Source organism: Pteropus vampyrus, unplaced genomic scaffold (assembly GCF_000151845.1).
Source record: "Pteropus vampyrus isolate Shadow unplaced genomic scaffold, Pvam_2.0 Scaffold653, whole genome shotgun sequence".
Lineage (NCBI taxonomy): Eukaryota > Metazoa > Chordata > Mammalia > Chiroptera > Pteropodidae > Pteropus > Pteropus vampyrus.
In genome coordinates, this window is record NW_011889434.1 from 73,235 (window position 1) to 95,388 (window position 22,154).

At 37.4% G+C, this 22,154-nt stretch overlaps 2 protein-coding genes and 1 pseudogene across 3 annotated transcripts in view; 2 read left to right on the forward strand and 1 right to left on the reverse strand.

Moving 5' to 3' along the window:
* The window catches only part of BEX3 (brain expressed X-linked 3), a 128,526-nt gene that overhangs the window by 25,347 nt on the left and 81,025 nt on the right, over nucleotides 1-22,154 (forward strand). The gene's annotated exons all lie outside the window — the stretch shown is intronic.
* Nucleotides 15,631-16,215, reverse strand: LOC105309001 (transcription elongation factor A protein-like 3). The gene has a single exon (XM_011385074.1). It carries the CDS (start codon nucleotides 16,213-16,215, stop codon nucleotides 15,631-15,633), a length of 585 nt encoding a protein of 194 aa, XP_011383376.1.
* LOC105309017 lies at nucleotides 16,222-19,502 on the forward strand (annotated as a pseudogene).

Consider the following 22,154-nt stretch of genomic DNA (forward strand, 5'->3'; position numbering starts at 1 on the left):
TATTTGGATTCCTTTTTTCTTGTCGCTGTTCCGATTGAGTGTTTTCTGCTACCTTATCTTCCAAATCACTAACTTGATCCTCTGTTTCATATAATCTGCTTTTAATTCCCTCTAATGTATTCTTCATTTCAGTTATTGTATTCTTCATTTCTGATTGGTTCTTCTTTATGTTTTCTATCTCTATTTTTGTGTTTTCTATCTCTCTGTTAAAGTTATCACTGAGTTCACTGAGCATCCTTATTACCAGTGTTTTGAACTCTGCATCTGGTAGATCACTTGTCTCCATGTTGTTTAGTTCTTTTTCTGGGGCTTTGCTCTGTTCTTTCACTTGGTACATGTTTCTTTGCCTCCTCACTTTGGCTGCCTCCTTGTGTTTGTTTCTATGTATTAAGTAGGTCTGCTATGCCTCCTGGTCTTTGTAGAGTGGCTTCATATCATAGTTGTCCTGTGGAACCCAATGGCACAGTCTTCCCTGGTCACCTGAGCCAGGTGTTCCAGGAGTGTTCTTTGTATAGGTTGTGTGTGCCCTCCTGTTGTAGTTGAGTCTTGGTTGCTGTTTGCATATCAGTGGAAGGAACTGACATTTGGACTGATTGGTTGTGAGGATTGGCTGGTGAGGGGCTGATCCTATGAAGCAGGATTTGCTTTAGCAGAGCACTTGTGCCTGCCCAGTCTGCCCTTTGGATGTGTCATCCTCAGATGCAGCCCCAGGTGGTGCTTCTGTTCAGTCTGAAGCCTGCTGCCAGGCGTGTCAGCCCTGGAACATCCTTGGTGGGGCCCCACCTCAGGCAAAGTAAGGCATAGCCTGTGCCCTTACTGGAGCCACCTGGCAAGAGTCACCAAGCAATCCACAGATGGCCGTCACCTGTGCTGGGCTTGGAGGTTCCTCAAGAAGTCAAGTCGTGAACTGAGGCTGGTTACCACTAGTACCAGACTTGGGGCTGCTCAGGAAGAGGTACAGGACATGCCAAGGCCAACTGCTACTTGTTTGGGTTTTGCAAACCTTTGAGAGATTTTAGGAAAGTCCTCATGAACCAAGACAGGCTGTTTGTATGAAAAAGCTGCTAGAAGCAGCTTGGGTGGGCCCACAAGTTGGATGGTGTGGAGTCTCAAGGAATTATCAGGGCAGGGCGACTAGTGTTAGCAAGGTTGATGGAGACAAAGATATGGTGTCTGCCTGTGCCTGTACATTTGGAGAGGGAGAACTCAACAAAAGAACAATGTCCTCTGCCAACACTTCTGTCTGGGAGAAGGCTGTCCCTCCAGCCCTTACCCCAAAGCCAGACACTTTAGTTTCTCCCTATATGTCCCTGGCACCTTTCAAGGTGCTGCTCCAGAGCTGGAGATCAGAGCAAGTGAGTTATCAACAAGTAAGTCCTTGTGCGGGCCCTTTAAGAGAAGTGTCTGCCACTCCAGACACCTTTCATCTCACTCAGCCACAGTCTCTGCTGCCTTTCACAGCCAGAAGTTGTGGGGACTTCTCTTCTCGGCACTGAAATCCTGGGCTGGAGAGCCTGATGTGGTATCAGGACCCCTCACTTCTCTGGGAGTACATCCACAGCCAAGATATCCCTCCCAATTCTCAACTGATACACAGAGTGTGGAATAAGCTCATTCTACATCTCCACTCCTCCTACCAGTCTCAAGGTGGTCTCTTCTGTATATCCCCAGTTGTGAGACTTCTGTTCAGCTAGACTTCAAGCAACACCCAATGATGACTGTTCTGTAGTTTAATTGTAATTTTGATGTAGTTGTAAGAGGAGGCTACTCTGTCATCTTGACTGGAAGCCTCTGAAACCTCTTTTATATCTTTTTAGATTAGCCTCTATATAATGTCATATAAATGGAATCACACAATACATATCCTTCTGAGTCTAGATTTTTTCACTTAGTAAAGTACATTTGAGATGCACACATGTTGTTGCATGAGTTTATTCAAAAGTTTACTTCTTTTTATTACTGAATAGTATTCCATTGTACAGATGTACCACGATTTCTTTATATATTCACCAGTTGTAGAACATCTAGGTTTTCTTCAGCTTTTGGCAGTTATGAATAAACTTCAATGAATATTATGTGTAGGTTTTTGTGTGAACATAAGTTTTAAATTTACTTGGGTAAATCCCTTGAAGTGGGATTGCTGGGTTATATGGTAATTGTATGTTTAACTTTTATAAGAATCTGCCAAAATGTTCTCTAAAATGGCTGTAACATTTTGCATTCCCACCAGTAATGAATGAGAATTCCTTTCCCTCCAAATGTTTACCAGCATTTGATATCATCTTGGTTTTTTGTTTCTTTTAAGCAATTCTAATAACTGTATAGTAGTATCTCATAGTTTTAATATGTATTTCCTGGATCATTAATGATGTCGAACATCTTTTCATGTGCTTATTTGCTGTCTACATATATTCTTTGATGAAGTCTCTGTTCATATCTTTGTCTCTTATCCCTCTTGGGGGCATTGTTTTTCTATTTTTAAATCCCCGCCCCCTACCCCCGGACCTATGGATGTTGCCATCTCCCCTTATGAACTGGATCTCTGAAGGTAGGGCGTCTCTTCCCATGCACTCGCAGCGCACACCCGGGGCCTGGCACACCCGGGGCCTGGCTCACACAGGGACCTGGCTCACCCAGGGGCCTGGCGCACCCAGGGCCTGATGCACCCAGGGTATGGTCCATGGCTCCACGTGGGGCATAAACCCAGGACCTTCTGCACGTAAAGCAGACATGCTAACCACTACACTATGGAACCACCCTCTATTTTTAAATTTTAAGTTATTTATATCTTCTAGATGAAAGTTCCTTTATTAAAAATGTGATTTGCAAATATTTTTTCCAGTCTGTGATTCATCTTTTTATTCTCATAGCAGTGTTTCTCATAGAGTAAAAGCTTTTAATTTTTATGATGTTCAATTTTCAAGTTGTTAGCTTTTGGTATATCTGAAAACTCATCACCAAACCCAAGATCATATAGATTTTTTCCTATATTTTCTTCTAGAAATATTATGATTTCATATTTTACATTTAATCCTATGATACATTTAAGTTAACTTTTGTGTAATATATATATATGGGTATAGGTTTATTTTATTTTATTTTTGCATATGGATGTCTGATTGTTCTAGTACCATCTGTTGAAGAAACAATTCTTTCTCCATTGAGTTGCCTTTGCACATATGTCAAATATCAGTAGACTATATTTGTGTGGTTTGATTTCTGGGCTCTTTCTTCTGTTCCATAGACCTATGTATCTATTATTTCTGTCTTATCACACTGTTGATTAATGTAGCTTTATAGTAAGTGTGAATCATCCAACATTTTCTTGCTTTTCAGAATATTTTAGCAATTCTAGTTCCTTTGACTTTTCAATTTTAGAAACAGCTTGTTAATATCTATAAAATAATAATAATAAAAAAAACCCTTGCTCTGATTTTCACTGGGATATACACCAAACTGAGGAGTACTGACTTCTTAAATATTGGTTTTTCCAATCCATGAACACAATATGTTTTTCTTTTAAAATATCTTCTTTGATTTCTTTTTATCAGTGTTTTATTGTTTTCAACAAACAGGTCCTGCACATATTTTGTTAGATTTACATCTATGCAATCAATTTTGGGGCATTATTGTAAATGATATTGTTTAAATTTCAAAATCCAATCGTTCATTTCCAGTATATAGGAATACAATTGACAAAGTGACCTTGTATCCTGTGACCTTGCTGAACTTACTTATTAATTCTAGAATCTTTCAAAAATTCTTCAGGATTTTCTACACAGACAATCATGTTGCCTGTGAACACATTTTCTTTCTTTCTCATATGTATGCTTTTTGGTTCTTTTTCTTGTCTTGCTGCATGGACTAGGACTTCCAGCTCAGTATTCTGCCAAATAAGAGTGGTGGGAGAAGACATCCTTGTCTTGTTCATGGTTTTAAAGAATCTTTTGCCATTCAATATAAAGGTAGTTCTTGACACACACATACACACACACACACACACACACACACACACACACACACACACACACACACATTTTTTTTTTTTTTGCCAATGGAAGACATGCATTTTTATTTAAATAATTCTGCAGTGCTCTTTGGTTTTTCAGTTTGTAATTTCTTATAGGTGCTTTTTTTAGGTAAAGGATGTTTTCTTCTATTCTTAGCATGCTAAGAGGTTTTATCATGCATGGATGTTAAATTCTGTAAAATACTTTTTCTGCATTTATTAACGTGATTATATGATTTTATTTAGTCTGTTAACAAGGTGATTACATTGATTGATTTTCAAAGGTTAATTTAGTCTTATATTCCTGAGATGAATCCTACTTAATCATAATGCATTAATGTTTTTATCTGTTGCTGAGTTTAATTTGCTAACATTTTGCTGACGAGTTTTTCATCTAAGTTCATGAAGAATATTGATCTGTAGTTTTCTTGCAATGTCATTGTCTGATTTTGGTATTAGGGTTGTGCTTGTTTTATAGAAGGAGTTATGAAATTATCCCTCTTCTAGATTCTGGAAGTGATTGTGCAGAATTGGTATTACTTCTTCCTCAAATATTTGTTAAAATTGACCATTAAAATAATCTGGGCCTAGAATTTTCTTGGATAGAAAGCATTTAACTTCTTTAATAGATATAGGACGATTCACATGTTCTATTTTTTCATGAGAAGTTCCTCATATTTGTTGATGTCTGTAGGATCTGTAGTGCTGTGTAATTTGAGATGTATAGATGTTGTCATATAAATCAGAAGTTCATTCTTTTTAATTATTGAGTAGTATTCTGTTGTACAGATATACTATAGTTTCTTTATATATTTACCAGTTGTAGAATATCTTGGTTGTATATGGTATCATTCTTTTGCATGTGGATATCCAGTTGTTCCAGCACAATTTTGAAGAGACTAATATTTTCCCATTGAATTGTTTTGTCAAAAAATCAATTGACAATAGAACCATGGGTTTATTTCTGGACTGTGAATTCTATTCCATTTAACTATATGTCTATTCTCATGCCAGTACCACATTGCCTTGATTACAGTTGCTTAGTAGTAAGTTTTGAATTCACAAATGTGATTTTTTTTTTTCAAAAACTGGTTTGGATGTTTTGGGTACCTTGCAATTGCATATGAATTTTAGAATTAGTTTGTCAAATTCTAAAAAAGCTAAGCAAGGGTTCTGATAGTGATTGTGTTGAATCTATAGATATGTAGATGCCTTTTATTTCAATTTCTTACTTAATTGCCCTGGCTAGAACATTTAGTACAATGTTGAATAGTGCTGAGAGTGAAGTTCCTTGCCTTCTTCTATATTTTAGGGGGAAAGTATCCAATCTTTCACAATTAAATATGATGTTGGCAGTGGTTGTTTTGTAGGTGCCCTTAATCAGGCTGAGAAATTTTCCTTCTAGTCCTACTTTGTTGCATATTTTTATCATGAGAGAGTGCTGAATTTTGTCAAATGCTTTTTCTGCATCTATGGAGAATATCATGAATTATTTGTGTTTATTCAATTGATATAATGTATTAATTATATTAATTGACTTTCAGATGTTAAAGAAACCTAACATTCCTGGGATAAATTCAACTTGGTCATGATGTATAATTATTTTTATATGTTGTTGGATTCTATTTGCTATTATTTTGTTGAGCACTTTTACATCTATATTTATAACAGCTATTAGACCAAATTTTCCTTTTTTGTGTGATGTATTTGACTAGTTTTAGTGTCAGGGTAATACAATTCTTACAATGAATTGGAAAGTGTTTCTTCTTCCTTTATTTGTGGAAGCATTTGTTAAGGATTTGTATTAATTCTTCTTTATATGCTTGGTAAAATTAGCACAGTCATCTAGGGCTGGACTTTTTTTTTAAGTAAGTAGTTTTTCTTAAATTATACATTCAATCTCTTTACTTATTATCACTCTATTCAGATTGTCAGTTTTCTCTTGAGTCAATTTTGATAGTTTTCTCTTTCTAAGAATTTGTCCTTTTTGTCTAAGTTGTCTAATTCATTGGCATACAATTATTCATAGTATTACTTTTAATCATTTTTTTTCCCTGAAAGGTTAGTAGTACTGTCCCTCTTTCATTTCTGATTTAAGTACTTTGAGTCAATCTTGCTAATGATTTGTCATTTTTTTTTGATGTTTTCGAAGAATGAACTTTTGGTTTAATTGATTTTTTCTCTTATCTATTTCATTAATTTCCACTCTAATATTTATTAGGTCCTTATTTATGTTCACTTTATGTTTAGCTTGCTTTTCTTTTTCCAGTGTCTTAAGGTAGAAGTTTAAGTTATTTGTTTGAGATCTTCTTTTTAAATATAATCATTCACAGCTATATATTTTCCTTTACGCACTGTTTTATCTGCACCCCATAAGTTTTGGTATGTTGTGCCTTTGTTTTCACTCATCTCAATGTGTTTCGTAATTTCCTTTTTGATTTTTTTCTTTGATTCCCTGATTATTAAGGAATGTGCTTTAAAATTTCTACATATATATGTATATCCTAAATTTCCTTTTGATGCCGATTTCTAATCTCATTCTATTGTGGTCAAAACATATACTTTTTTTATTATTTCTGTCCTTTTACATTTATTGAGGTTTATTATCGCCTGTCATATAGACTATCCTGGGGAATGTTCATTGCGTACCTGAGAATAATGTGTATTCTACGGTTGCTGGGTGAAGTGTTCTATCAATGTCTGCTAGGTTTAGTTGATTTGTAGCATTTTTTCAAGTCTTTAAATTTTCTCATTGATCTTCTATGTTGCTTTTTATTCATTATTGAAAGTGAAATATTGAACTCTCCAACTATTATATAATTGTCTATTTTTCCCATGAATTTTAGTATTTGCTACATGTGTTTTCAGCCCTGTTGATAGTTGCATATATTTATAATATTGTTTTAGCTTCCTAATGGATTGACCATTGTATCATAAAATATCACTATTTTTAGTAACTTTTTATTTTAAATTCTATTTTGTTTGGTAACAGTATAGCTACTTCAACTTTCTTATGGTTATTGTTTTCATGATACATGTTTTCATCCTTTTGCTTTTGACCTATTTGTATTTTTGAATCTGAAGTATGTCTCCTATAAACAGCATATAGTTGGATTTTTTTTTAAATCCAGTCTGACAATCTTCACCTTTTGTTTGAACTGTTGAATCTATTCACATTTAGTTATTGTCGATATAATTGGATTTATTTCTGCCAACTTACTTTTTGTCTGTCATATGTCTCATGTATTTTTTTTGTTCCTCTAGTCCTCTTTCCTTATTTTTACTTACATGAATTTATATTCTAATGAAGGACTTTAATTTCTTTAATTACTTTTTCATTTTATTTTTTAGAGCTATTTCTTTCGTGATTGTCCTAAGACTTGACATATACATCTTAACTTATAAAGATTTATTTCAGATTTATACTAACTTAATTCCAGTGAGATATAGAAACATAACTTCTATATAGTTCTATTCCTTTTTTTCATTTATTGTGGTATTATTGTTAAACATATTACGTCAAAAATGTTGTAAGCCCATTCATTGTTATCATTATTGGTTTATATAACTTTATGTCTTATGGAAAATGAAAGAAGAAGGAAAACAAGTATATATTTATAAAATTTATGTTAACCTTCTTATTTATCACTTCTGATTCTCTTCATTCCTTCTGAGAGATTTTAGTTACCTTCTGGATTTATTTCCTTAGTCCAGTACAGCTTTGTTCCCACCTATCTCCTGTATGCTTTTATTCACAAATATATTTCTTTTCTCTACATTATAGAGCAAAAATATGTTTTAAATGTATTGTTTTAAACAGCTGATTTTTAAAATCAGTTAAGAGAAGGGGAATAAATAGGCATTTGTACTGTCTTTCAGACAGAACTTTCAGAGCTAGAGAGCTTCCTGTATTTCTTGTAAGTTGGCTATGCTTGCAACAGATTTTATCATTTTTGTTTATCTTAGATTATCTTTATTTTGCCTTTATTTTTTAAAGATAACTTTGCTGAATACAGGATTCTTGGTTGACAGTTTGTATCTATGAGCAGCTTGAATATATTGTTCTACTTCCTTCCAGCATTCATTATTTTGATGTTAAATTGGCTACTAATCTTATTGGGGCTCTCTTGTAAGTTAGGAGTCATTTTTGTCTTGCTTCTTGCAACATTTTCTTTTTGTCTTTTTCTTTCAGCATTTTTGCTATGTCATATCTGCTTGTTTGTCTCTTGCATTTATCCTACTTGAAATTGATTGAACCTCTTAGATAAGTAGATGAATATTTTTCATCAAATTTAGGAACTTTTCAGACATTATTTCTTTGAATTTTTTTCTGCTCTTTTCTGTCTCTTTCTTCTCCTTTTAATATTCCCATTATGTATATGTTGGTGCTATTCAAAGTTTCTAATATTTCTTTGAGACTCTGTTCATTCTTCTTCATTCTTTTTTCACCCTCTTCATCTGATAACATAAAATCTATCAATCTTAAGTTCACTAATTTTTTCTCCTGATACCTCAAATCTACCATTGAGCACCTCTAGTGAATTTTTCATTTCAATCTTTGTACTTTTCAGAATTTCCATTTGTTTCTTTTTATCTGTTTTTACTTTTACTTTTACTTTTTATTTTTCAATGAGTTGACATTCAATATTATTGTATATTAGTTTCAGGTGTATAGCATAGTGGTTAGACATTTATATAATTTACAAAGTGATCCCCCAATTAGTCTAGTACCCACCTGGCACTATACATAGTTATTACAATATTATTGACTATATTCCCTATGTTGTACTTTACATCCCCATGACTATTTTATAACTACCGATTTGTACTTCTTAATCCCTTTACCTTTTTAATCCAGTCCCCCAACCCTCCTCCCATCTGGCAATCACCAATTTGTTCTCTGTTTTTATGAGTCTGTTTCCGTTTTGTTTGTTTATTTTGTTCTTCAGATGCCAATCAATAGACGACTGGATAAAAAAATTGTGGTACATATATACAATGGTATAATACTGAGCCATAAAAAATAAAATCTTACCATTTGCAATGACATGGACGGACTTAGAGGGCATTATGCTAAGCAAAATAAGTCAGAGAGAGAGAAAGACAAATACCATACGTTTCTTTTTATAATATCGATCTCTTTATTGATTTTTTTCTATTTGATGTGAAATTGTCATCATACCTGCCTTTACTTCTTGAATCACAGGTTTTGTTTTGTTTTTTTATTTGAACATATTTATATTGGCTACCTTGAAGTCTTTGTTAAATTCAACATCCAGTCACTCTCACAGGCAGTTTCTCCCCAGGTATGGTTCATACTCTTCTGTTTCTCTGCATGTCTTCAATTTTTTCAGATAATATATTTTAGTAACTCTGAGTATTGCTTTTCTCCCTCTGGGGCTTGCTATTGTTGTCATTTTCTTGTTTGTTTAGTGACTGGCTGGATTATTTTAGTAATGTCTTTCCTCCCTGCTATTGAGACCTCTTATGTTGCTCTTCAGCAGGCACAGCACTGAGTATGCCCACAGTCTCTTAGGGAATGACAGTGGTTTTGGCAATCCTCTTTTTACAGTCTCTATCTCTGAGCACTCTTGGCTATTAAGCTCCATTAATAGCTGGTTGATTGCTCTATTCTTTTTGACAATGCACTGGGACATACGTTGCTCCACAGGATCATGGAATTAAGTGTGGTTCCTTTCCAAAGATAGCTTTTGAGGGGATGGAGGTGAATAAACAGGGCAATCATGGAAGATTTGTTAAGGAGAGGGACAGGCATTCTCTGATGTTTTAATCAAGTCTTCATCTTAGGCAAGCACTGTGAACCTAAGTTTTGGTGGTGTAACTTTTGCATGTGTTCATGCCTCTCCTCCAGATATAGTGCTGAGCTTAACATGCATGCCTGCCTCCACCCAACCCTGCCACCCCCCCACACACACACACACCCATGGAGCTTTTCATTTTTTCTGTTTCCTTTCCCTAGCTGAGTAAATTTCTAAAGTCCCTTCAGGATATGAGCTTTGTAGTCCTTATTTCAGATTAAGTCTTTTGTTTACTAAAAGAAGTAGGTCTAGTTGGAATTTCAACAGTGACTGCTCTCTCCCTCTCTTAGCTGGCACTGTAAGGCAAGCTTTTTCAGATTTTCTTTGATCTTCCATGGGAATAATGTAGGGAGGAGGCAAGAGAACTAAAATGTTAAATCAAGCTATTCAGAGACTGCAATATGCTGATCAACCCTATAGCCAGACCACGGGAAACCTGTAGAACAAAGAAAGATTTCTGCTGAGATTTCTAACAAACTATTTCCCCATACCTTAAAGGGAAAACAAAGTCTTAAGTTGCACCCTACATAAAATAAAATCACTCATTCCTTATGACCAAAACCATGGAGAACCTATGGACTTGCCAGTAGGCCTTTTATGCTACATATTCTTACCTGTTCTTGCTACATACTCTTATCCTTTCACACTGGGTGTCCATAACATCAAAAGAAAATGGATAAACAAAGTTTTTAAACTGTAACTCATAGAAACTAAGAATGATATATAAACCGAATTCCCTGAACACTCAAGGTCCCTCTCAGTGTCTTTCTCTCCACAGCAGGAAAATTTAAAGCATTGTTCCCTTTCTCTCAGTTCCTTTCAGTGTTTTTACTCTGTCCCTCTCACTGTCACTGTCTCTGTTTCTCTCTGTCCCTCTGAGTCTTTCTTAAGCTCTATCTCTGCTTTTGAGAGGAGACCATGCTTTGTTTATAGTGCATTGTCCCTTCTCTAATATACTTTCCTTTTGACTCTAACTCTGGTGTGCATTTGAATTCTTTCTTGCACTCAGCCAAGAACTCTCTCTTGGTGCAGAGCTTGAGTTCTCCCCCACTCAAGGAAATTTGCCCTGACCTGTATCAGGAATACCTAGTGGAGCTTCTGGAGTAACTCCTGAAAGAGAATGCAAGCCCCTTTATATTTGTGGCCTTCAGGGACTTCAAACTCTCCTGCTAGCCCTCAGTCGGTCTTTAGAAATTCATTAGCAATTTCTAACTAATTTTCTTATTTGTGGTGTTTTTGTGGTGTCTTTCCCAGATAAGCCAATGCTTAGGTCCTATTTCTCCCTCCACAAGTCTCTTTCTAGATTTGAGGATAATTGTTTCCTCTGTGACCTCAGTTCTCTAATGACTTTAAGAAAATTTGTTGTTTTGCAGTTTTTTCCAACATTTTTTTTACTGCTATAAGTGTGGGTGGCATTCATTTCAACTCTCCATTTGGAGCTGAAAACACAAATTATCTTGTTCATTTTGCAACTTAAATGTAACATTTGATTTAAAGTTCCCTTTGGTTCCCATAAGCAGTACAAACTTTTTTTGTTCTAATGACTTGCAGTGAACAGGGAGTTGGGTTCTATTCTCAGGAACATTTCTCTCTTTATCTCAAAAGTATTTCTTGTGCTTGGGAGGATAGTGAGGGAGAAGTAAAGTAGATATTATATAGCCATCCTTAGCAACACTGGCCATTGTCTGTTGACTCAATATGAATAGATGATAAGTTCAATAGTTTCCAATGACCACAATTCTCTTCATTGTCAGTCATAAAGCTTTGCATTTTTTCCCCTCTCCTTTTGCCCTTTAGGATATACAGGAAAATTTTGTTGGATAGAAATAAAACTCCATAGCACAAAAAGTTAAAGAATTGTTCCCTTTTAGAGCCAGCTACAACCTGAGTTTGACCAGATAATTTGGGTTTAAAGTAGAAGTGTTGAACCCTTCCCTCAGAGTCCAGGGAAATAGCCTCCAGAACAATAAGGGTAAGGATGCAGCTAGAACAATGACCCCAACCAGTCTTGTTTATATTCCCAGAAGGACCTTGATTGTGCCTAGGCCTGTTTTGGTGGTTTTATGATGACTTCAGTTCTGTATCTTCCTGATACAGTGTTTCTGATGTTTGAGTCAGCCCAGACCCAAAAGTACAGGAGACCCCAGGCAAAGAGAGCTTGCAAAGGTATGTGGTCCTCCAGTTCAGGAGAAAAAGAATATTATCACCCATTTGAATACCCATGTGCACTGTAGCACAACTCATGATTTGGGGGCCAAGGCAGTTAAGCTGTGAATTGGCATAAAATGCCTTTTTAAGATATTAATGGTGAAAGAAGCAATTCCATTGTGAGACTTACCCTTTAGGTCTGTCACCTGAAGAATCATTACCACTATTCTGATATCCTAAAGCATCGGTTGGGCAAAAGGTGAAAATAAAATTCAAATCATTGGGTTTAGGAAAACAAACTGTTTAAAGATTATCAGTTTAAAGCCAAATAAGCCTAGGTTCCAATTTAGACTCTTCCCCTTACTAGTATGTGACCTTGCATAAATCACTTACATTCTTTGAACCTCAATTCAGTCACCTATATAGAGAGCATCATAACACTTTTTTAGAATTGCTTGTCAGAATTAAAAGATAGAAATATGAAAACATGTACTGTGAATATTGGTGATTTATATCATTTCTAGACCACAGTGTAGAACAATGAGTGTGAAATATCCATGTATTCTTTTCCTCTGCAGCAGTGTTATCATTATTAGTCTGGATCTATGGGAAACTAAGGGGAGTAGAACCTCTCCATCCCCAATCCTCATGAAGTTTGAGAAATAAAGCTTCGTAGTGTTAAGGCACGGATGTTTGGAGTTGATAGCTATCCTAGCATAAACTTAAGCTAACCTGACAAACACACCCAAAGGTCCTCAGAATTAAGCAACTGAATCACTGGAATGCTTATTGAAATACACATTTATGGCAAAACTATATAGGGAGCAGGCGATAGATTGTGGGAATTATAATGGCAAGAGAGAACTACTCAATTATCATATCTGAAAGTAAATAGATAATGACCGAAGTTAGCAAGTCAAGAAATTGCAGTTGCAAGTCATACATCTGATAAGGGACTTGTATCCAGAATAAATGAAGAACTCTTACAACTCAACAATAACAAGATAACCAGCCCAATTTAAAAATGGGTAAAGGATTTAAACAGATTTTTCTCCAATGAAGATATACAAATGATCAATACACACATAAAGAGATGCTCAGCATCATTAGCCATTAAAGAAATGCAAATCAAAACCGTAATGGGATTCCACTTCATACTCACTAAGATGGCTATAATAAAAACTACAAGCAATGACAAGTGTTGATGAGAATGTGGAGAAACTAGAACCTTTGTGCATTGCTGGTAGGATTGTCAAATACCTCAGTTGCTTTGGAAAACAATTTGGCAGTTCCTCAAAAAGTTAAACATAGAGTTACCACATGACCCAAAATTCTACTTGTAGGTGTATACCCAAATACATACTCAAGAAAATTGAGAACATATTTACATGTAAAAAGTTTACGCTGTTGTATTACATACATGTATATATGTACATATATATGTGTGTATATATATGTGTATATACATACATATATGTTGTTAAGAGAATAAATCTTAAGAGTTCTCACTACAAGGAGAAAATTTTTTTCTATTTTTTTCTTCTTACTGTATCTACGAGATGATGGGTGTGAATTGAACTTATTGTGAAAAAATAAATAAATAAAATAAACTTATTGCAGTAATCATTTCACGATATATGTAAATCTAACCATTGTGCTGTACACCTTAAACTTATATAGTGATGTATGTCACTTATATCTCAATAAAACTAGAAACAAAATTTTATTACAAAAAAGAAAAATTGAAAAAATTATCTTTGCTTCTCCCAACAGAAATGATTAACTAGAGAGTCAAATACTACACACCTGTGTTTTCTTTAAACCAGACACAAAACAAACAAATTTAGAGTACCTCCTCATAAAAGAAATCAAAGCATTCAAAGTTAAAGCACCTTTGGACATAATCAGTACCATGCTCTGAGGTTATCTACATAATAAACTAAGGTAAAACCATCATTTCTGTACTGGTAAATTTTGTATTTTGACTATCAATATTTATTTTAAAAGGCAAAAAAACATGTGCATGACTGTTCAATAATGATACATGCTGCAATATGGATAAAACTTTAAAATGTTATGCTATGCGAAAGAAGCCAGACAGAAGAGACAATATACTGTGTGGTTCCTTTTAAATGAAATGTCTAGAATAAGCAAATTCTGCATTTTCAAGATCAGTAGGTGATTTGGGTCCAGGTAATCTGCTAGTTTTCTAATCTGCTAGAAAACTTCAAGAAACACTACTATATCCAATGTTAATATCATTTAGCAATGAATTTTGGTAAAATCTTCTGCTGTGTTCCTTTTGGAGTGGCAAGTTTCAGTTGCTAAAGAATGAAATTATATGCTCAAGACTATATACTCAATCGGGCCAAGAACTGGGCCAAGAATTGAAGCCTTCTGACTCAATAATCAATGTATTGATTTTTTTTAAAGCTTCTATTATGTGTTGCAGAAACCAAAATGAGTAAGATAAATCCTTTGCTTTGAAAAGGGCAAATCTAGCAGGGTAATTATAATGCCTGAAAAATATATTAATAAAGATTTTACATGGGCATTTTTTCATATTTCAGGATTAATAAAACTGTAAGAGAAGAAGGACCTTCTCCACAGTTTGGTAGAGAACATAGTGGGGCTGCAACTCACCAGGGACTCCAAGAAAATCAAAGGGGCTTTGTTACCTTGAGAATTCCAGCTCGCCAGGAGCAGTGAGGCTGTTAAGAAGGTGCAAGGCCCATGAGAAGGGGCACAGTATCCAAAAGACATGGCATTACTCAGGAGAGAGTACCACCTACCTCTCGGCTGTCTGGACTTATTCTTGGACACAAGTGGGAGCTCCCTCAGCCCTCTCTCAAACATCAAAAACAGAGAAAAGTCAGGGCTCCTGGCTTCTCTTAGTGTAAGAGAGAGGTAGGAGCCAGACCAACACAGCTCACACACTCAGTGTCTCATTTGATCTCCACAGCGCTGGTAAGTTTTATCCCCATTTCACAGATAACAAGACTGTCCCTTACAGCAATAGGTTCATAATAACTACCTGGTTGATTCCTCCATCTTATAGTCCCAAAAGTAATATGAATTTTATGCATAATTTCACATCTTTACAATAAGAATTTGAAGTGTCTCCATTGCCTTCATAAACTCGCTGAAGAGTTACTTTGATTGCTTCGTATTTATTTTCCTACTTTTAAAAATCCATTATTTATTTTATGGCAAAAGCAATGCATTTTTTAAGGAAAAGTGTACAAATGAGAGAAAGAATCATTTCCTCCACTGTAACCACACAGAGAAAACCATTATTTCTCTTTTGGTCTACTCAGTTTCATAGTTTTCCCTGTGCATGGATACATTACATAACTTTTTTTTTTTTCAAAAATGGGCCGATGCTGTATATGTGGTTCTGAAAACTGCTTGTTTTATTATTATTTTACAATGTATAATGAACATTTCTTCCATGCACATGGGTGAAAATACCCTGCTGAAAGACAGAGTGCTGTAGTTGAATCAAAAGGCTGCTGGTGACAAGAGTAACACCTAAAGCAAAGTATCAGCATAAGGTCAAAGCACATAGCCTGGCAAATGCCTACCAGGGAAAGCAGGGTTAACAATATTCTCAGCAGAGAAATATTGTTAAATATTGTTTAAAGGTCAAAGGCATTAAACATAAGGAATGTCTTCTAAGTCCTTCTGACCCCTACCTCCGCCCTTCACTCCCCTGACACTCCGTTGGCCCTTTGGGGCAAATGGATCCTGTACCTCTCTTTGCATCCAATGAAAACCACCCATTTTCTGTTTTTTCCTTAACTCTTCCTGAGCCCTTGACACATCTCCACACTCTCTCATCATCTCCTCACTGCTCAAATGCCTTTCCTGTAAGTCCTCCTGATAGTCCTTGGGGGAATCATCTGTCTCCCTGTCTGTTTTTCGCTTTGCTTTCCGGGGCACATAATCTTCAGCCTGGTGCTTTTCAGCAGCCTGCGGCTCGCTCTTTGTCTTTGCCTGGGGTTCTGGCTTTCCCCCACCGCGTGCTTTTCCCTCATCTTCAGACTTGCCCTGCTTTTCTTGTGTCCTCTCATCATTTGGCTGTCCCTCGTCCTGGAGCTTTCCTTTGTGTTTTGGTTTCCTCTCCACTCCTGGCTTTTCTTCCTCATCTGACTTTCTTTCATCTTCTGTATCTACTTCATCTTCTGGTTTTTCCTCATTTTCCAGCTTTCCTTCCTTTTCATTGTAGAGTTTTTCCATGTTGAGATGTCCCGTCCTTTGCCTGTCTTAGGAGACAAAAAGGAGAAAAAGGAGACTGAGAACTTAAGTGTTGGAATACAGGTCCTGATAGTACTTGCCTTTGTGATCTTTTGTCACTCTATCCTAACTTCCAGGTGCACTCCCACCCATACATTTTTTCATTTCCTTCCCACTTCATCATAAATGTTTGCATGAGCCCACCTTGCAGAAACTTTTACAAGTGTGTCTCCCTACATTTAAGTGAGGTGTACTGAGAAGTGTGTAAGAGAAGATTTGTCCCTGAACTTTACTCTGGCCTTGGCTATGTCCATAACAATTTTAGCTGGGTAGTCCGAACTTACACTGACATACAAGAATCCTGGCTGGTTTCTTTTTTCTTTCTTCCTTGCCCGCAATTATAAGACTTATAAAACTACAGACACAGCAAAACAATGATTAGTTCTCAGATTTCAAGGGGCTTCACAGATGCCACACTTCCAACTCTCACTTCCTTGTTTCCCCTGCCTTATCCTCATCAGCCATAAAGCACCATGTTCCCATAGGGTCCTGACAGAAGCCATGTATTCTGAGACTGCAATAAGAAGGCTAGGAAGAGGGATGGTAGGTAGTGGCCTCCCCAACTTCTGCTCAGGCTTATGTCACTCTTACTCCCAGGGGTTCTGGGACTGTTGCCCTCTCCCACTGACCTCACTGATCCTGCAGATCTTTCCTTTTCTTGTCTGAGTTGGGGCTTATAACCACAGACCTGAAGACCTGTAGAGAGACAAAGAAGACAGATGGTGAATGAGGGCCAAGGACACTGACTCTTTTTGTACTCTAGTTGTCAAAACTTTCCCAACTCCTGCCACCCCTTGACGTTTTCCTTGCATCTCTGATCTCCCTCTACAGCCCCTCCCTAACAGCTTCTATTTTTCTACCAATGGGCAATGGCAGAGAAAGACTATTTTCAAAGTGTTTCTGTGTTTCTGAATTCTCCTCCTAAATGTTTCTCTCACTTTTTATTGCACTAAAATGAGTGAGGTTCAGGACAGTAATGTTCAGAAGGCAGATCCTGCTGGGCTCAGGTCTCTGCCTTCCAAATTCCCTACCCCAGGGTGCCCAGATAACACAAAGCCTGTCATTTCTCTGAAAAAAGGTAATGATAGAATCAGGGGCAGGGCAGAAATGTCCAGAGCATTCTTGCCACCCCTTCCCTCTTCACATACATGTTTTTCTGCAATGCAAGAGACAAATTATTTCCAAACTCAGTAAAAATTTTGGTCTATGTTTCCTCCTCTCAATCCCCCCTAGTTCAGAAACCATTCCTCCGCAATAGGGAGCTGGTCTCCAGACGACCTCTGTCCCTCACCCCTGCAGCCCACCATTTCTGGTTCCAAAATGTATAGAACAAGGAGAAGAGATACAGAGGGCCTAGTCCTGGCCCATTTGCAGGGTCTGCCCACCCTCATCCCGGGATCTCAGGCTGTGCCCTCCTCCAGCCCCTCTGCAGGGATAAGGCCATTTCCTCACCATCCTCCCCCCTCCACTTCAGCCCTCCAACAGACATAATCCAGTTATCCTGCCTCCTAGGAGATTGGAACTGGTACCCATTCCAATCCTTGGCCCCTCTCCACCTCCTTCCACCAAGCCCTCTATTTCTTGCATCAAACGATGGCCATCGGGGGAGGGACAGAAAGAATTCAGTCCTGGACCCATTCTGGTCTTTGCCCTCTGCCACCCCCATCTCAGGGGCTCACGAGCTGCGGTGGATTTCTAGCATTCCCAGGGAGATGCTTCCTTCTCCTCACATTTCTTTTTGCCATAAGCCTGAACTTATCCAGAGAAATAAGAGATAGTACCCTGACCTCTCCCCCAGCATTCACTCAATTTTCTGCGCCAAAATGAATGGGGGTGAGAAGGAGGTGGCATCTGGAAAGAACACCAGATCCTCTGTAGCCTCTGTCCCTTACCACCCCGGCCCCAGGGTTCCCCCGCCCCGCCGTGTACAGACCTGCAGAGCTAGAGGGAAGTTGCCCCTCTGTGCCTGTCTGAAATCTATCTTCCTCCACGGAAATAGGGAGCAGGTACCTGGAGGAGAGGGACTGCTGCACCCGTCGGCTCCTGATCACGTGAGGAAAACGTCACCAGTGGGCTCGGGTCCCTAGTTCTCCTCCCTGCAGGAGAAAGTGCGTCAGGAGCCAGCCCACTGCTTTCCCTTAACTAGCCCCCTTCCGCCTCGGCCCGCTTTGGTCTCCTCCCCTCACTGCTTGAGGCTCTGTCACTCATTTTGGTCTTTGCTAATCCCAGAGGTCAACTGTGGCTCCTTCTTGTGGTAAATGTTCTGTTTTATCAGGGAGGGACTGCATCCTCTCCTAGGGCTACTCGCCATTGGCCTATCTCTGAGGAATTTTTTCTTTTCCTTTTTATCTCAGAGCACCCAGTCCTTGAATCTACTCCACTCAGCCATTGATGCTCATTTCTCCTGTCCTCTGGACCTTTGCATAATCGATACAGAGTGGTTTGTCAGATAAGGAAGCAGGTATTTGAAATAGAGATTTTATTTTCTTCTAAATATTTTTTTCAGTTTTATTTCATTTACTCTCCTCAGCATGGGTTGGTCTTATAAGCAAAAAATTAAATAAAGCTACTCTCATTTGGAGGAAAAACGTGTTTAAGATAGAGGGAAAAAACCAACAAGATTCCAAAATTATGAGACCAAGTTAAGTTCATAATATTGATTTTTGCCACGTAGAAAATTCGAGAGGTCGATGGCCAAGCTCTACGGTTTCCGAGAGCGGCAGAAGAGGTGGGGGAGGGGGAGTAGGTACCTCCTGGCTGGGCTCCTGGCTGTGTTGTTTCTGTCTGCTCTGCAGTGAGAAGCACTTTACTCACAGGATATCAATGCAAAACTGAATAAGAAAAACAATTTTTTTCCTCCTGAGCCATATCAGTCACATAGAAATACCACTTTGGGAAATAGTCTTCAGGATAGCCTTGACGAGCTCGTATAGCCTCAACATATCATCCCCAATTTGCCCTTCAAGTTCTGCTTCAGTTTGATAAGGCTATAAATTCAGCATCGGCTCAGAGGGTCAGTCAACTTCAGGGGCTCTCTAAACACTTACAGATTCTGCGATGATGTGTGAATTTTTGTATTGAATGATGTTGAATGCAGAGAGGTGACAGAACTTATTAAAATAGATAAAGTGAAAATTGTAGCCTGTGATGGTAAAAATACTGGCTCCAATACTACAGAATGAATAGAAAAATGGCTTTGTTATGCCAACCTCTGTTATTATTCATTGTTTTTTAAAAAAGAAACATAGAAGAGACTTTTTGCAGAAATGACTGCATTGTGCTATACTATCAGAGAATTCAATAGAAAGAAGCTTATCTCTCTAGCTCCTTATATTACCTTTATTAAACAGCATGGAGAAACAGAACTTTTTAAAAATAACTAATCAAACATCGATGCCTACCTAATAACATTCTTTAATAAACTTATTTTAAAACTCAGGGAAAAAAGAAAATTAGATTGGCTACTTACTAAATATATATTTTAATTTTCATAAATAGCTGATTCTCTCACGCTCTGCTAAAAATACATGTGTTGACTCTTCCCAAACAACTGCCAAGTGCTAGGTAGACTTGCTGGAATCTGGTGGCTAACACAACATCAGTCTTGAAAATTTGGCCTATGGCTCTTTCCATTCAGAGGTTTAGCTGTAAGCAAAAGCAGCTGAAGATCTGAGGGATGCAGATATGCTCTGATCTTTCCTACCTTGTCAAGAGGGAAGGAATATACTGTTTCCTGACCCTTTCTCACATTCCAGAGCCTCTCATCCTTTGCATTTAGGCATCTGACTATTGGTCATTCCAAAAATATATAGAGAGGAGTGACCAAGGTGGTGACCTGAGTAAGTGCCTTTGGGTTCCTCTCTCTCTCCCCTAAATGCCCACAGAGGTAACTCAACCCCAGCAGAGATGGAATGCTGTTCTAAGACCAGGAAACCAGAACAAACCCCTTCTAGATCCCTGTAACAGAGGGTTTCCATAAAGCCTAGGGAACTGATTGCTGGAAAGATAGTCTCTAGACCTGCCTGCTCTCTGCCCTATTCACAGTGCCAGGTGTAAGCTTTCTTAACCTTGCCTACCACTGGACTTAAGAGGTGCAGACTTATGTGTCTCTCAACTGCAGTATCTTCACCTCCAAGGCACCTAGAAGGAGCCTAGCCATGCTTCAGAGTTACTTCCTGCCAATCTGCATCCATCCTGACACCCACTCAGCCAGGTCAGGCCAGTGTCTAAGGAACTCTGACATACTGACCATACTGATTTACCTAAACCAGGTGTTCTTAACTGAAGAAGTATGTGGACCACCTTAGATGGTGTGCAAAGTTGCATATGCTTAGGAGGTAGTAGGGTATGTACACTTATGAAAAGATTTGTAATCTAGGAACTTGAGTAACACTGATACATGAGTAAATTGACGACATGAAGAAGCAGAAGCTACAAGATAGAGGAAGGACAGAGAGAAGAAAAAGATGTTACTTGGGAAAGAGACAGGAAGGAGAAGACACAAATGACAGCTAAGCATGTTAAAGAGAGAGCACTTACTTCTTGGGTTCAGGCATTCTTAACTAAAGAAACATGTGAATCCCCTGGAATTATGTTCAAAATAATGTGCATGTGTGTGTGTGGTGGAGGACAGATAAAATATGTACATTTTTACTGGGTGTGTACATTTTCTTACGATAGGATGCATTGCCTTCATTAGATGCTCAAAAGGGTATGTAATATGAGAAAATAACATGAAGGGCAACTGGCCTAGAGAATATACTTTTATACACAACTTTTTTCAAATAGGACTATATTTTTTAGGAGAAGTTAACATAAAAATTATCCATGTAAAAATGTACAACTCAGTGTCATATAGTACATTCACAATGTTGTAAAATTATCACCTCTGTATTGTACAGTTCCAAAACATTTTCATCAACTCCAAATGAGACTCCATACTCATTAAGCAGTCACTTCTAATTTTCTCCTTCCCCTAGTCAATAGCAATGACTAATCTGCTTTCTGTCTCTATGGAATTACGTATTTTTTTACATGCAAGTTTTATTTTTATTTATTTTTTATTTTAATATACTTTGATATTTTTCTTATTCAGTGACAGTTGACATTCAATATTATTAATTTCAGGTGTAGAGCATAGTGGTTCATGAACTGATTCCACCAATTAGTCTAGTACCCTCCTGGCATTATACATAGTTATTACAATATTATTGACTATGTTCCCCATGCTGTACTTTACATCCCCATGACTATTATATGACTGCCAATTTGTTTTTCTTAATAATCCCTTCACCTTTTTTTATCTAGCCCTCCAATCTCCCTCCCATCTGGCAACCATCAGTTTGTTCTCTATATCTGTGAGTCTGTTTCTGTTTTGTTTGTTTGTTTATTTTGTTCTTTAGATTCCACATATGAGTGAAATTCTGTGGTATTTGTCTTTCTCTGTCTGATTTATTTCACTTAACGTAATCTTCTCTAGGTCCATCCATGTTGTTGCAAATGGCAAGATTTCATTATTTTGTATAACTGAGTAATATTCCATAGTATATAGTTTCTTCTTTATCCAATTATCTATTGATGGGTACTTAGGCTGCTCTATATCTTGGCTATTGTAAATAGTGCTGCAGTGAACATAAGCGTGCATATATCTTTTCAAATTAGTGTTTTCAATTTCTTCAGATAAATACCCAGAAGTGGAATTGCTGGGTCATAATTTTAATTTTTTGAGGAACCTCCATACTGTTTTCCATAGTGGCTGCACCAATTTGCAGTCCCACCAACAGTGCAAGAAGGTTTCTTTTTCTCCGCATCATCGCCAACACTTGTTTGTTCATTTATTGATGATGATGATTCTTACAGGAGTGAGGTGATATCTCATTGTG

Coding starts and splice junctions, on each gene's coding strand:
- LOC105309001 (XM_011385074.1), bottom strand. CDS start 16,215: ATGGAAAAACTCTACAATGAAAAGGAAGGAAAGCTGGAAAATGAGGAA.